The 15,144-nt window shown below is 46.5% G+C and overlaps 1 protein-coding gene across 6 annotated transcripts in view; it reads right to left on the reverse strand.

The window, feature by feature from the left end:
• PAX5 (paired box 5) overlaps window positions 1-15,144 on the reverse strand; it is a 184,580-nt gene that overhangs the window by 65,263 nt on the left and 104,173 nt on the right. For all 6 annotated transcript variants that reach the window (XM_043891325.1, XM_043891329.1, XM_043891327.1 and 3 more), the window contains one exon: window positions 10,270-10,399. In XM_043891325.1, coding sequence (XP_043747260.1) covers window positions 10,270-10,399 — 130 coding nt within the window. The remainder of the gene's footprint in view (window positions 1-10,269; window positions 10,400-15,144) is intronic.

A 15,144-nucleotide genomic window follows, 5' to 3' on the forward strand; every position in this document is an offset into this window, starting at 1 on the left:
CAAATATTAATTCATTTATTCAACAAATAGTTCTTGGGAACACTGCGCTAACCTGAAAGCAAATCATATTTTCCTTTGATGTGCATTTTAATTACAGAGATGCTTGAATTTCATTTGGACTTTATTAATAAAATGATCAGACCTTTCTGGCTTCTCTGAACCTCTGACTAGCCTTCCAAACACTGAGATTCCAAAATTCTAGGTTTCTCTAGAATCTGTAACAGTGAGTCTATTTAATAAACACTGTAACCTCCAGTTGGATTCATCTTCAATCTTTCTGGAGTGTAAATAGCCTTGTTTTTCTGGGGAAGTCCCACTTTGGGTGCTGAGTTTTCTCTCTGGATTGTCATTCCCTGAAGCAGGTTCGCAACATTTAGTTTGGACAGAGTGTGACATCGCTGCGCTGGGCTGAAATGCTGAGCCGTCGCACATTCCGGAGAACCTTTCCCCCACTAATGGATGGCTTATGCGCTGAGCTGTTATTTGGGGAAAGCCATTTCAGGCAGGCGGAATAGCATGAGCAAAGGCCTGGAGTGAGCAACAGGCAAGGCCAGCTGGACAGCCTGTAGTCAGCCCTTTCTGGCCTCACAAAGGGGTTTTCTGCTGGGCAGGAATAGGTGTCAGAGGAGACAGGAAAGAGGGTCTGGGGCAGGTCTAAAACTCACTGGAGCCAGCAGGCAAGGAGAGCGAGCGAAGTTGACCAGACAGAGACTGGGACGAACAGGGAAGCGTGGTTCAGGCAGGGGAAAGCCCCTTCTAAACTCTGCCCACCTGTGGCCATGTGGGACTGTGGACTCTGGTGGACAGGCTTCCAGTTTTTCAAAAGAAAAAGGAAGTTAGACATTTTAGCCTTTATGCTAAATATCCTAGTTTAAAGGCGCTTTTAAATTTAATTTTTTGATAAAGGATAAATTAATATACGCGTGCTAAGTCACTTCAGTCACGTCCGACTCTTCGTGACCCTATGGACTGTAGCCTGCCAGGCTCCTCTATCCAGGGTTCAAAAAATTAAAAACGTAGATGATATTCAGCAAAAGGTCCACTTCCTACACCCACTTCACAGACAAGACCCAAACAGGGTTATTGAGCATCCTTCCAGAATTTCTGTATGCTGTGTACACACATACAAACATGGATTCCCACGGCCCCTCCCTTCTTTACACAGAAGGCAGCATTCCGCATGCTCCATTCATGATTTGTTCATAACGTATCTCCAAGGCCTCTCAATCGGGACATACAGGGCTTCCTCCTCTCCTGCCGCCGCACACGACTCCGTCCCCATGAGCTCCTCTTTACTGAACAAGTCCCCTACTCGTGGACATTGGGGCTGTTCTCCTCTGATTTCTAAAATGTGAGCTCTGATTTTTTTTTTTAAGTTTAAAAAACACTATTTGGGCTGGATCACGAGAACATAGAATGCCGGTGTCTGGGTCTGAGTTCACAGAACAAACACCAGCTTGTACTTTGCCAGCCCCTTGGCTGTGGTTTGCCAGTGAGGAAGGAAATGACTTCAATGGAGAACAGCCTCAGAGAAGTCCTGTTGAAGATTCTTTGCCTTTGAGGTAGTGAAATCCCTGTCACTAGAGGTGACCAAGTACTGATACAGAATTGATCCCAGGGCTGGGTGATGGGTCAGGGTACCCAATCTCAAAGTTTCCAGCGTTCCTGAGGCCTGACTATGAGTTGGGCCCAGCTGGCAGCTGAGTTCTTTCTCAAGAACTGAGATATGGCCCCACCCTCCCAGCACCTAATTCACTCAGTCATTTATTAAAAGGCATTTCCCAGGGCTGTATCTTCTATCCAGATGACTTTCCCACAAATCTTCTCAAGGCGTCTCCTGGCTGGGGTCTCAGATCAAATGCCACCTTTTAGAGGCTCGAGTTCATCTCCCGCCCCCTTGTCTCTGCCCCCAGCCCCAGTCTCCCTCTCCCCCTGCGTTATTTCTCCCTGTGCTATGAACTCAGACCCAGACACCAGCATCTCTTTCACGGCCAGTGTGAAATCACCTTGTAAACCTTTTTCCCGTGTTTGCTGTGAACTGTCCGGCTCTCACCAGCAGGTAAGCTCAGCAAGAGGAGGGACTATCCACCCAGGCCTCGATGGTACCACCAGCCAAGCCCCGAGGGATAGCCCGATATACAGTAAGTATCAATATTATGCTGCCCTTCCGAGGCAGACAAGCTAGAGGAAAGCTTAATGGCTGAACACCCGGTTACGGAGTATCATGCTGTATTATAGCTTTTATTGTCACTTTTCCAACACCTTTTGGCAGCCTGGATACATGAGGTATTCTTTCTACTTTCGCTTTTATTTTTTATTATGATTTCACTTTGAGTGAAGAAATATTTAGTTGGGTCTGACTGAACCACATAAAGGCCCGTAAAACACAGGTCAAAGGAGGCGCTCCCCACAGAGAGGTCATTCAGAGCGACGTGGCACCTCGCCAGACTTTTCAGTACAAGAGCCCAGGAACATACTAATAGCTGCCACTCATTAAGTGCTTACTCATCCAAGCATCGGACTAAGACTGCATGGACCATGCTCACGGGCTTCCTGCAGGGAGTACTATCTGGGCCCCATTTTACAGACAGTGACCTTGAACGTGGAGGCTAGTAACATGCCCCAGGTCACAGAGCTAGAATACAATGAAGCTGGACTTCAAGAGCAGGCAGTCTGGCTTTGCTGCTGACATTCCCAATTACATGCTAAAAGATATGCCTTCTGGAAATTTAAACTGGGATTTTTTTTTTGTTTTAGTCCATTGAACCACATATTGACAGCAGGCTGTGGAAGCCATGGCCTTGGATGAACCCCAGTTCCAGCTCTAACTCACTGGATGTGGCCTTGAGCAGGTCACCTCTGCCCTCTGGACCTGGGTCTCTCCAGCCGTGAAGTGAGCATTTGCCCCGCAGGGCCCTCCCACCTGCACACCCACGGTCAGGATGTTTGCTCTGAAGGAGACTAGAAAAAGCCAACTGGGTCGCAGACCCGCCAGATCCCCTTTCCTGCCCACACACACTCGGATGGCCCCTGAGTGGCTCGCAAATCTTTTCCATTCACTCTCCTTATATCCTCACAATGGCCTTTGAGGCAGGTGGGCCAGGAATTGTCATCCCTGTTTCATAGATAGGAAAACTGAGGCTCAAAGAGGACAATCTGTTTGTTGAAGGATAGGACAGTTAGGTTTGATCCCTGGATGGCGAAGACCCCTGGAGGAGGAAGTGATAACCACTCCAGTATTCTTGCCTGGGAATCCCATGGACAGAGGAGCCTGGTGGGCTACAGTCCATGGAATTGCAAAAGAATCGGAGACAATTCAGTGACTAAACAACAACAGCAGAGTCAGGTAGTAAAGCCCAGGCTGACTCCTGGGTCTAAGCGCTCTTTCCTTCAGCCCGCAGGTTCTGTTTACACGAGAAAGGCAGAAGATGGACTTATAATCCTTTCTTTCAAGTATCAAGTTTGGGATACTGGGGGTCAAAACACTGAGCCTGAGATACCAGCAAACCAGAGCTGGTGGTTTGGGGACTTGGAGCATCTGTCTGTCTTTGTGGGTGCTCATCCCCTGGCCCCTGGATGGTCTCTGCTACTTAGAGGATGCACCACGGGGAGCCCCAGACCCTAGGACCTGGGTCACTCACTGGGCGGTATTTCTCAAAGTTGTTTAACCAGAAGACACATCTCTCAGTCTCCTCCTGTCATTCCAACTGCAGATGCAAAAAGAGGGTCCTCAGGGGAAGGCGCCAGCAAGGACATAGGCTGGCCCCATTTCTTTGTTCTTCCAGGCAAAGTGTCAGGCGGGCACAGTGAGGAAAGACTGCTGGGTCCTTTGCTGGCATCCACCTGCTATCCTCCCGGGCAGGTAGGGACAGAGGCTGTTCCGTCATCAAGCCTGTGACCCAAGGACACATCTGTAGGTAACTAGCCCCAATCAGGACCCAAGCTGTTGACGATGCAGGAATGGGCAGGTCATATCACTGCTTTGCAAATGGTGGGCCGTTTCTGAACCGTGGCCCCGGCTGGTGGAGCAGGAGTTTAACTTAATATTTTATATGGCATATAAATGATGGAGAGACATGGACTCCTTCTCTAACGAGATCGTCCCTGGGTGGCCTGGAGTGTGAGGACTTGGGTGGAGGAGAACAGAGTCCACCCACCTCCTAGATCCCAGACTGGCCGTCTACCTGAACACCCACCGCACTGGGCCTGGTGAGGAAGGGAGAAGGGGAGGGTGAGGCTGGAAGACTCAGCTCTTCTCCGAGGAGCTCAGAACTGTCAACACATCCACAAGGACAGGTGGAATTAAATTAACAGCGCATGTGACATGGAGGCCCACCCTAACAGCTTTCAGGGGCATTCCTTCCCCGTGTTCCAACAGCTCTCAGTGGGGTCGGCAACTTCCCCCAGAGGGTGTTTTGGAAATTTGTGGGGGTTTTTATATGCTTGACAGGCATTATTGGTTTGGTGTGGAACAGTCCCACACAATGAAGAATCTGCCTTTCATCCTGCACTATCGTCCCGTCCTGCCCGACATACATAGAGGTGAGAAATCTGCTTATAATTATTTAAATCTAGAATGGAACTTCATTTACATATAAATGTGAACTTGCAGTTTCCATGGTCTTAATACACACTGAATTTTCTAGGAATGCAACTACCGTGTAAATTGAGTAAAGCGCGTACTTTGTTTTACTTGGAACTTTGCCAAGAGTTCCTCACCTATTCGTAAATTCCTGCTCACAGTATGTCAGACACAGCAAGTCTGTGTTCAGGTTTGTTGCCGAGTTCACGGTGATTCCGTGCACTGGGCAAGCCCTGGGCTACTCCTTTATGTCTTGCAGTTTAGACATGCAAGAGTATTTACTTATCAAAGTACATAGCAATTAATTAAAAGCAATTTCAGTTGTTTCTCCTTTATCTAATTAGTTCAGTTCAGTCACTCAGTTGTGTCCAACTCTTTTCAACCCCATGGACTGCAGCACGCCAGGCTTCCCTGTCTATCACCAACTGCTGGAGCTTGCTCAAACTCATGTCCATCAAGTTGGTGATGCCATCCAACCATGTCATCCTCTATTGTCCCCTTCTCCTCCTGCCCTCAATCTTTCCCAGCATCAGGGTCTTTTCCAATGAGTCAGCTCTTCGTATCCAGTGGCCAAAGTATTGGAACTTCACCTTCAGCATCTGTCCTTCCAATAAACACCCAGGATTGATCTCCTTTAGGATGGACTGGTTTGATCTCCTTGCAGTCCAAGGGACTCTCAAGAGTCTTCTCCAACACCACAGTTCAAAAGCATCAATTCTTCGGTGCTCAGACTTCTTATGGTCCAACTCTCACATCCTTTATCTAATAGTTGAGCATTATTTTTATTTTATTTGAAATTACTTGTGAAGATAGGCTATATTTGTTATGAACTGAATTTCAGGAGAGTAAAGGGGCACTCTGAATATCTGCTGTCCTCAGGGGACACCGGGTGGGGCTGAGCAGAGAACCCGGGTTTCAGCGCGGCACTCCAGTGCCCCATGAAGCAGGGGGAGGGGCCGAGCAGCATCTCCTCCCGTCATCACACACATGCATCTGATCTGCATGCGCGTGTCCATGCCTCTGTGTGTGCGTCCTTTATATTTTTTCACTAATGGGATCATACTAAATACATTATTCTGCAAAAAATATTTATTTAAACAATTAATGTGTTATATCTTGAACAATTAGTGTGTTATATCTCGAACACATTCATGTCAGCACAGATAGCTCTACTTAGCTCTTTTTAATGGTTGCAGAGTAGTTTATTGTGTGAAGGAACCATAATTTATTAAACCACCTCCTAGTGATAAACATTAGTTTTTTCCATTTGCTTTTCATGATAAATAGCTCTGTCATTATTATATAGATTTAGGTATCACTGTGCATCTGTGTGAATATATCTGTGAAATAAAGTTCTTAAAGTGAATATAAAAGTTCTGGGTTAGATGGTAGGTACGTCCATTTAAAATTTTGAAAGTTATTGACAAATTTCTTTCCAAAAAACACTGCACTGATTTATATGCATATAACAGTGTAAGAAAATATCTGTTTCAGAAACCTCTCCAGTTGGGCCTCAAGAAACATTCCAGTCTTTGATAAGCTGATAGGTATTATTAGAGTCTCGTGTTTATTTTAATTTGTAGCTTTAAAATTATGAATACAGTGCATATCTTCTTATATGCCATGGGACATCTGCATTTTTCCTGTTCATTTGCTTTACCCATTTTTTTCTATTGATTTCTTTCTTTTATTTCTAAAAACTTCTTTATATATTAAGGAAATTAGCTTTTTGTCACCTGTGTTCCACTTAGAAATTTTTTATTCTTTGTCTTTTGAGTGTTTTTACATACAAATGAAACATTTTTATTTTAAGCAGTAATTTCTCTCATTTTACTTTGTCTTTTGTATTTGGAACAAATTTTATTTTTTTTTTATTTTTTTAATTTTTTATTAGTTGGAGGCTAATTACTTCACAACATTTCAGTGGGTTTTGTCATACATTGATATGAATCAGCCATAGAGTTACACGTATTCCCCATCCCGATCCCCCCTCCCACCTCCCTCTCCACCCGATTCCTCTGGGTCTTCCCAGTGCACCAGGCCCGAGCACTTGTCTCATGCATCCCACCTGGGCTGGTGATTTGTTTCACCATAGATAATATACATGCTGTTGGAACAAATTTTAAAAGGCCATTCCCACTCTAAGGTTATTAAAATATTTCCCTTGTGCTTTTTTTTTCTAGCTTTATTATGGCCTCATTCTTTCAATTTAAAGTTTTGATCAACTTAAAATTTATTTTGATATAGAGAGTGAGGTATGGATCCAATAGGTCAATTGTCCCAACACCATTAACTGAATGATTTATATTTCCTCTACTGATTTGAAATGCTGTATTTATAAACACCCAAAGAGTTAGACATGGCTGAGCATATGGTGCAATGACAAATGATCTGAACTCTGTATGCTGTTCCATTTATCTATTTGCTTCATTTTCAGTTAGTAGTTTTAATTGTTGTAACTCTATCATAAAATTTTAAAATATGCTGTTTTATTCACTTTTTTATTTCAGAATTTTTCTAGCTACCCTTGAGTATTTATTTGTCTAGTAATTAGTGTCATTTTGGCAAGTCTTAAGTTCTGTTGGCATTTTGATTGAAAACGCTTTGAATTAATAGAATACTTTAGGGGAACTGACATCTTCATGGTGTTGAGTCTTCCTATCTAAGAACAAGCTGTAGCTCTCCATTTTTTTTTTTTTTTAAATATTTATTTATTTAGGCTGCACCAGGTCTTAGTTGCAGCATGCAGGACCTTCTACCTTTGTTGGTGGCAAGTGGAATCTAGTTCCCTGACCAGGGATTGAACCCAAGTTCCCTGTATTGGGAGCAAAGAGTCTTAGCCACTGGGCCACCAGGGAAATCCCTCCATTTACTCTTTTATACCCTTTAGTGGAGTTTTAATGTTAAGTTTATTTCTCAGCACTCTCTTTTTTTCTTTTTTTTCTTTTGGTGCTGTTGCTACTGTTTTCCCCTATTTTATTTTTCTAGCTAGCTATTGTTCACTTACAAGAAAGCTAATGGTTATATTTGTAATATTATACTATTGTGTATGTGTTATATATTTATAATTAGAATAATTTTAATAGTTCAACGTTAGGTGTAATTCTGACTTAGGTATGAGATATTTATATTTGTATTCATTTTCTGCTCTATGATATGACTTTAAAATAGACAGATCAAAATACAAACAAATCTTTGGTCAAGGGTTTAACCTAAAGACTCAGCTCACATCCAGATTGGCCTTCTGCAGACCCTGAACGGCTAAAGCACCCAGCTAGCTTTTAGCACTGACTTTCTGCATCAAGGGTTTTCAGCTCAAATTCCTTTCCAGATTAGGCTTGTAAGATAATGAGAAAGCAGGTGGGTGGAGGCCCTGTCTTGAGCGGCTCCTGCCTCTCATCCTCCGCTTTCTACAACCATGTAAGAATACCACCCAGTGTGGCCAGATCTTCTGATTTTTCAAGACAGCCAGAGATGCAGATTAAAAAATTTTTAATGTTGACTCAAATTTATAAGAAGTCCTACATGGGCCCAAAACTAACCATATCTGTTTTTAGATATGGTTCTAATCTGTGGGTTAGGTTAGCCCTTTGGGCAACTGACCACCAGTATGCCACATCAATAGATAAGAATCTCAGAAATACAACCACAGTCTCAACGTTTACTGGATTCCTTTCCATCTAAATAGGCTTGGGCAGATGGTAGACTATGTCTTCCTGTGATCTGCCTAAACCCATGAACCCCAAACCCAATAACAAACCCTCCATCTGCAGGGCAGGCCCCTCAGGGGTCTCACGTGATCCTCACAAGGGCCCTGAGAGACGAGGACCAAAGTCACAGCAAGGAAGTGAGGGCGCCAGGATTAGCCCCAGGCTATCTGTGTGGTAGAGAGGCCGACTGTACCCGCCGGGTCTTCAGTTTTACCTCTGCTGCTCACTGGCTGTGATTTCTGGTAAGCTACTTAATTGCCCCAGGCCTTTTAAGAAATGGATCTGATATAATAGTACCCACCTCCCAGGGCTCCTCCAAGGGTAAAACGAGTTCATCTTGCAGAGTGTCTGGAACTCCATAACTACTAGATAAAGTGACTTACTATTATTACTAACTAATCCAGGCTTCTCTCTACTTTACCACCCCTACCTATCCAATTATTTGTACTTCTTTGAAAAGAATAAGGACCCAGGAGACTGTGCAGGCCGGCTCTACCTCTCTGCCTTCCCCTGTATACTTCCTCTCCCTGAGACTTGGTTTCTGCATCTGTAAAATGGGGATGCTGTCAGAGATCTTGTCACAGACCCTCATGACCCCAAGGAGGAGGATGCATGGGACACCTGCGATGTTTAGTAAAAGAATGAACCTCAGTTCATTCTGACTGAGGTTCTCCATAGATCCTTGCTCCGTTACGGACACCCCTATCCCTTGCAGGCTCAGCTCCAGCCTCTGGCCCCATTTCAGGCAGACAGGGGACCAAATCACTCTTGCCTCTGAACTGATCCCCACGTGGTACCTGGATCTGCAAAAAGAGCCCTGGCTACTCTCACCTGAGCCCCACGAGCTCCAGTCTCAGAGCTGGGCCTGCCCTGCCTAGGAGCCTCCGTGAGGCTGGGAGAGAGCCTGCCTCATCCAGCTCTTCCCCTAAAGTTCTAACCCAGATCCAGCCCTGATGCAAGCACAGCCCACTCACATCTCTAAGAACCCCTTGTCTCTGACTGCTTCCTGGGTCTCGTGTATCAGCCTACGGGGACATCCCACCACCTTAGGCTCTCATCCAAGTGCCCCCAGCCCTCCACCGTCTGTTCAGTACCCAAGACTGCCTCTTGCCCGTTCAGTCAGACATCTTCCCGGAGTTGGTGGCTGAGTCTGTCCATCCGTATTAGCCCAGTGCTCCTGGAGGAGGGCGCAGTGTCTGCCTGTCCCACCCTTGTCGTCCAGCCCCTCTCACAGCGGCGAGCCTGACGTGACCAGCCACCTCACAAGGAGTAATAATCACGCCATATTGGGTGCTTGTGTGCGCTAGACCAGAGTCTAAGCAGCTCACGTGTTTGCAGCATTTAATTCTCACAGCAACACCATGGGGTGGGTGCTAGCACCATTTTACAGATGAAAAGACCATCTCTGTAAGGCCAGAATTTTTATTTAACTTCCTCAAGAATATGCAGCTACCACAAGTTCAAATCCAGCAACATGCCTCCAGGGCCCACACGCTTCATTTTCACACTGACAGCTCAAGCGACTGGTCTTTGAGAAAGGTAGCCTAAACCTCCTGTCCTTCTTGACTCCACCTGGAAATCTGAAACTCCTGGCAGCGATCTGGCAGGAATCCCACTCACCCTACGGGCTGAGGCCCACCAGGACTGCCTTTCTCCCAGACAGCTAAATCCCAGCCATCTGAACACTTCACCCCACTCCCAGGGGCCCTGAAATCACCCAGCCCCTTGAGGTGAGGCTTCCCTGCTCCATCCACACCCAGCCCACTGCCCATTTGCTACCTGCTCTCCTCTGGCTCTATCAGAGCATCTACAGCCAAGTCTTAGTCCCCCAAGCTGCTCCAGGACCTCTTAACCTCATTAAAAGAAAGACGGCCCCTGTCAAGCCCCAAAGCACCAAGAAGCCATTTTCATCACCACACGCGTTCTCTCCCTCCCCGCCATTCACCCCTTGCCTCACCACACCCCAGGTGCCCTCACCTGTCACAATGGGGTAGGACTGCGGCCCAGGCACACTGCTCCCGATGTCAGCGGGGGTGGGACTGGTCAAGTTGGCCTTCATGTCATCCAGCCCTCCTGCCAGCGAGGCCATGGTGGAATAATCGGCGGTCTGAAAGAGGAAACAAGACAGATGTCTCAGCATGGAGGTTCCAAAGCACTCCAGCCACATACCACTGCCACGTTTTGGGCTCAGCCAGATAGCCCGTACCAGCACCAAGGCTCCTGGGGGGCTCATGGATCCCTGGCATCGAGAGGACACATTCAGCTCGATAGAACAAGACAGGTGTCCAGAATCAGGACATCTCCCCAAGTGAGGAAGTGGACAAGATTCAGTGCAGCTTCACGAGAATTCAAACCTTGCTTCTTTATGGCCTGCAGGTTCCCCTCCCTCAGCCCCAGCCAGCCAGGGACAACCAACCTCCTCTATGCAAGGAGGGAGGCATCTATAACCAAAGCAAGGTAGAAACATGAATCTTGTAGCCAAGAGGATGAAAAGGAAAGTTTCTCATTTCTGTGCTCTTAAACCGCAAGTGTAGAATCACAAAAACAAGGGTTAAAGGGAATTTGGGTCATCACCTAGTTGAAACTCTCAGTTCACAGAGGAGGAACCTGAGAGCCAGGGGGAGGAGGGCTGTGCCCAGGGTCAACAGGGGATGGTTCACCATAAACTCTCACCCCAAAACCATCATATCAAAGCAAATGTTCCTAAATTCTGGAAGCGTGTAAACACCAGTATGCTGAAAACCAATTTACCAAATCCACACCAACCATGTACACTTGGCCCATGAGTCATGCTCTGTTCTTTAAGCCAGTGCATGAAACCAGAGCTTGGGACGTGTCATTTCCTTGGCACCACTGTCAGAATGGTCTCCGGAAAGGTTGTGAAGCTGCCAACATGGGTCTTCCCACTCCAGGAAAAACCACAGTATAAGCAAGAGTGACAGGTCTCTTCTTCCCATTCCCCACTTGAATCCCAGGCCTATCTTCAGGTAAAGAAATTATTCGCAGATACCCAAGCCAAAGAGTTTGGCTGTGCCAAGCTCTGGTGCAGGGAGTCTCCTCCATCACCCTGGCACTGCCAAAGGATGATGCCTTTCTGTCTGTCCAGGGTTATGTCCTTAGCAGACAAGGACAAGGAAACAAGCAGTCTTCTGAAAGGAGTTTGCAGGCTTCCTGGGCAGGATGATGAGGGCTGAGTCACTGGGAGGGAAACCAGAGGAGTCACTGGGCAAGTGGCGGGCAGAGGGGACGAAGACTCAGGCACATCCCTGGAGCTTTTCTCTGCAAATGAATTAGAACGTAGTTCCAGGGCGGCTCGAATGCTGAGCATGGTGGGCGGCAGCCGTGCGTCCAGGAGGTACGGCAGGCCCAGGCACCCTGAGATGGGTTCTTGTCCAGAGCTCCCGGGACTTTGCACCTGTCTCTAGCAGAGGCTGATTCTGCAACGTGCAGAGAAGAGCAAAGGCCCAGAGTCAGCCCAGGGGCTTCTACAGGAGAAGGACAAGATGGTGACAGGCCTCCCCGACATCAGGAATCACTATAAAGCTGCAGTAATTAAGACAGTATGAGACGGGCACAGGCATGGATAAATTGACCAGTGAAACAGAATCGAGTTCAGAAACTGATCTGTGCATGTATGGAACCTTGATATATGAGAGAGGGGATGTACAAATCAGCAGGGAAGGATGAGACTCTAATAAACAGTGCAGGGGAACCAGTTATCCATTCAGAAACAAAGAGGGAAAAAAGAAATTGGATCTTTACTTTACACCAGACACAAAAATCAATTCTGGGTGGATTAGAGACCTAAATGTGAAAGGCAAAGGCATCTAACACGGTCCAGACTTGGGAACAAGTCTGCCCTTCATAGAAAAGAAAATGTGTGTCCCTGGAATGCTCACAGAGTTCCTGGTCACTGTGAGGAGAGTAGTGATTCCTGGCCAACCTGCTGCCTTGCTTCAGTGCCTCTTCCTCCAGGAAGTCCTGACTACCACTCTGCCCAGGAAGCAGGAGTTCAGAGTGGCAGCAGGACAACACGAATCATAATATTCACAACTACGTCAAAGCTCACACTTGTCAATCACCGAGTCTATGCCAGGAGCTTTTATCTGTGTTATCCCATTTAACCCGCACACTTACCCCCATGTAGTAGGGCCTACATTATTCCTATTGTACAGATGAGGAACTGAGACTTCTAACGAAGGAGGAACGTGTTTGCCTAAAGAGTCGGACACCACTGAGCGACTGAACTGAACTGAACTGAATGTCACACAGCTTCTGGGTGCCAGAGCCAGGATGCAAACCTGGGTCCATCTGACTCCAAAATCTTGACAATCACCCTAATGATTTTCATACTGTGTCCTAACCCTTCAACAGGTAGGAAATCACTGCGCTAGTACTAACCTTTAAAATGGAAAACAGAGTCAACTAGAACAGAAGAGTCTCTCACATAGAAAAAGTAAATCCTGTTTCATCATTCTTTGTTTCGATGTATGTGGATATGTGTGTACTAGGTAGAGATGACAATATATTTCTTGCTGTAGGTCTCACCCAGCAGTCTTCATTCCAGGCAGCAGAAAGCTACTGAGAAAAGGTCACTGTCTAGACTTTATCCAGCACAGAATGGGACTTGTTCGTGCAGTCAACTCCTCATTTGCTTAAAAAATTAGGGTGTAAAGCTCATCGGAGGCCCTCCTTCAGAGCATTGCCACGTGCAAAACCAGGAGGTCAAAGTGTCTCTGTGAGGGTCTCTGGGGTTTCTGAGACCCTGGGACGGGGACAGGGCCTATCATCTCCCTAGGTTCCTGTGTAGAGGTCTGAGCAGAGTGCATGCTTAGTGCTTATTGGGCTTTTTTTGTGTGCAAGATGGCATGTGAGGCCCAAACATGCTCCCTGACCTTCATCCACACATCTCAAGGGAAAAGACACGTGGTCCTGAAGCTCCATCCAACAGGGATAAGGGCACAGAGCCATTCGTTGACACAGCGCAGGAAGTGGTAAGGAAATGTTTCGTGGGCAAGCTGTTATTTATCCTGGACCTGAGCAATCCCTGACCCTGATCTCTGCTGAGCAGAGCTGAAAGAAAGCTCAGAGGTGATATGGGAGTGATCCAAATACAAGGTACATGTCAATAGTTGCATGCGGAAGAGGTTCAGATGAAAAAGTAGACAAGCTGGGATTCGACTCTGAAGAGCCTGCACAGTGAACACTTGGATGAACAAATGAGTGAGTGACCCTTATCCTCAGGAGAGCCAGGCAGTACCTTGGCTAAGAGTAGCACCCCTGCGCCCTCCCCACCCCACTTCCACGTCTGTCCCCTTCCTAGACTCCGGGCTGGGCAGCTGCGTCCACAAGGGAAAGCCTCTTTTTCCCAAGGAGCATAGCCAACCCGAGTTTAAGAAAATGATCAGAGGATGGCCAACCCTGCCTCTTAACATATTTAATATCCAGATGGAAGAGGCTCTTTTGTTATTTGATTCTGTTTTAGTCAGTAAATTCAGTATCAAAGTTTGCTCAGTCACTTCAGCAACTGGGTTTGAATCATCTCTTCCAGACACAAAATCTGGAACTTGTGTAAGACATGCAGTGGGAGATCCAAAAATCCAGTTGCTCAACCACCAGTGGTTGCCAGAAGGTGCGATGAACTTCCCTAAAGAGCTGGGGCTGAGAAGACAGCTGGATTCCTAAACCAGCTGCCACTGCCCTTTGCCACATGTGCCTCCCACCACCTCCTGCTCACAGGGCTGAGACCCATCCTCTCCTTTGGTGGGATTCTATAGCTCCTGCTCTGCTCCTGCATGAGCCAGGGGATGCTCTCATTTCATTCACTAGGTAATTATTGCCCAGTTTCTCACCATTCTCTGTCCCACTCAGCCGCCTGTGATTTTTTGCGGCAACTGCCTTCTCCATCTCCTGGGGTCCCTGGACCTCGTTCCACTGGCCACTCCTCAGTCACTCCAGGAGCTGTCCCACCTCTGCCTGGAAGGTGCACGTCACTCAGCCACTTAAACTCCCAAGACCCAGTTCAAATGCCATCTCCTCGGTGCAGCCGTTCCCGGACCCCACATTCCTACACAGAAATCATGAGTCCCTTGTCTATGTGTCCGTAACTGGTGTCATTTTGCACAGATCTCTGTTATCATGCTTGCCACCACGTACAATGGCTCTTTGTCTATCTCCCTCTGGGTTGCCTTGAGAGCACAGAGCAGGAAATAGCCTGAGAGCCCCCTAAGTGTTTGTTGAATGAATGAATGCATGATCCAGGAGCATGATATTCACCACAAAATCCAAAAAATAACTGGGGAGGGTTTGAACAAGAGCTCGAAATAATATGCTAACCTCCCACCTCTACCCCTCAAAGTCAGGTGACCAGAAAACAATGTCCTTGTCTACCATGAGGCGTAATCCACGAGGAAGTGACTTCATTGTTCTGGGACAGAATATCAGGCATTCAACGCTGATTAGAGGCAATAAAAGAAAACAGCCACACAAAGAACTTAATAAAAACAAAACAAAAATCCTCTAGAGACACTCCCATTAGAACATTCAAATTCCATGTCAATGTCTTCTACAATTCATTACCCACCCAAAAAAAAATTACTACAGGGACATTGGAAACCCTACATATCCTTCTTTGCCTTGGTTGCCAGGAAGCTTAGTCAAATTCAGAGCTCAGTCACCACAAGTGTATCATTGCTGGCACCTTGTAGAATGATCTTAGTCTTTCCTCTGCATAATTTCAGAACTTTTTCAGCCTTAGCTACTGTAGATATAGGTCATTGTTTATTTTGCAGGATACTTCAAGTCCTTTTTGAAAGTGGAGGCTGGGAGAGGTAGAAAGAATGACAGAAAAAG

The sequence above is a fragment of the Cervus elaphus genome, chromosome 29, assembly GCF_910594005.1.
Source record: "Cervus elaphus chromosome 29, mCerEla1.1, whole genome shotgun sequence".
Lineage (NCBI taxonomy): Eukaryota > Metazoa > Chordata > Mammalia > Artiodactyla > Cervidae > Cervus > Cervus elaphus.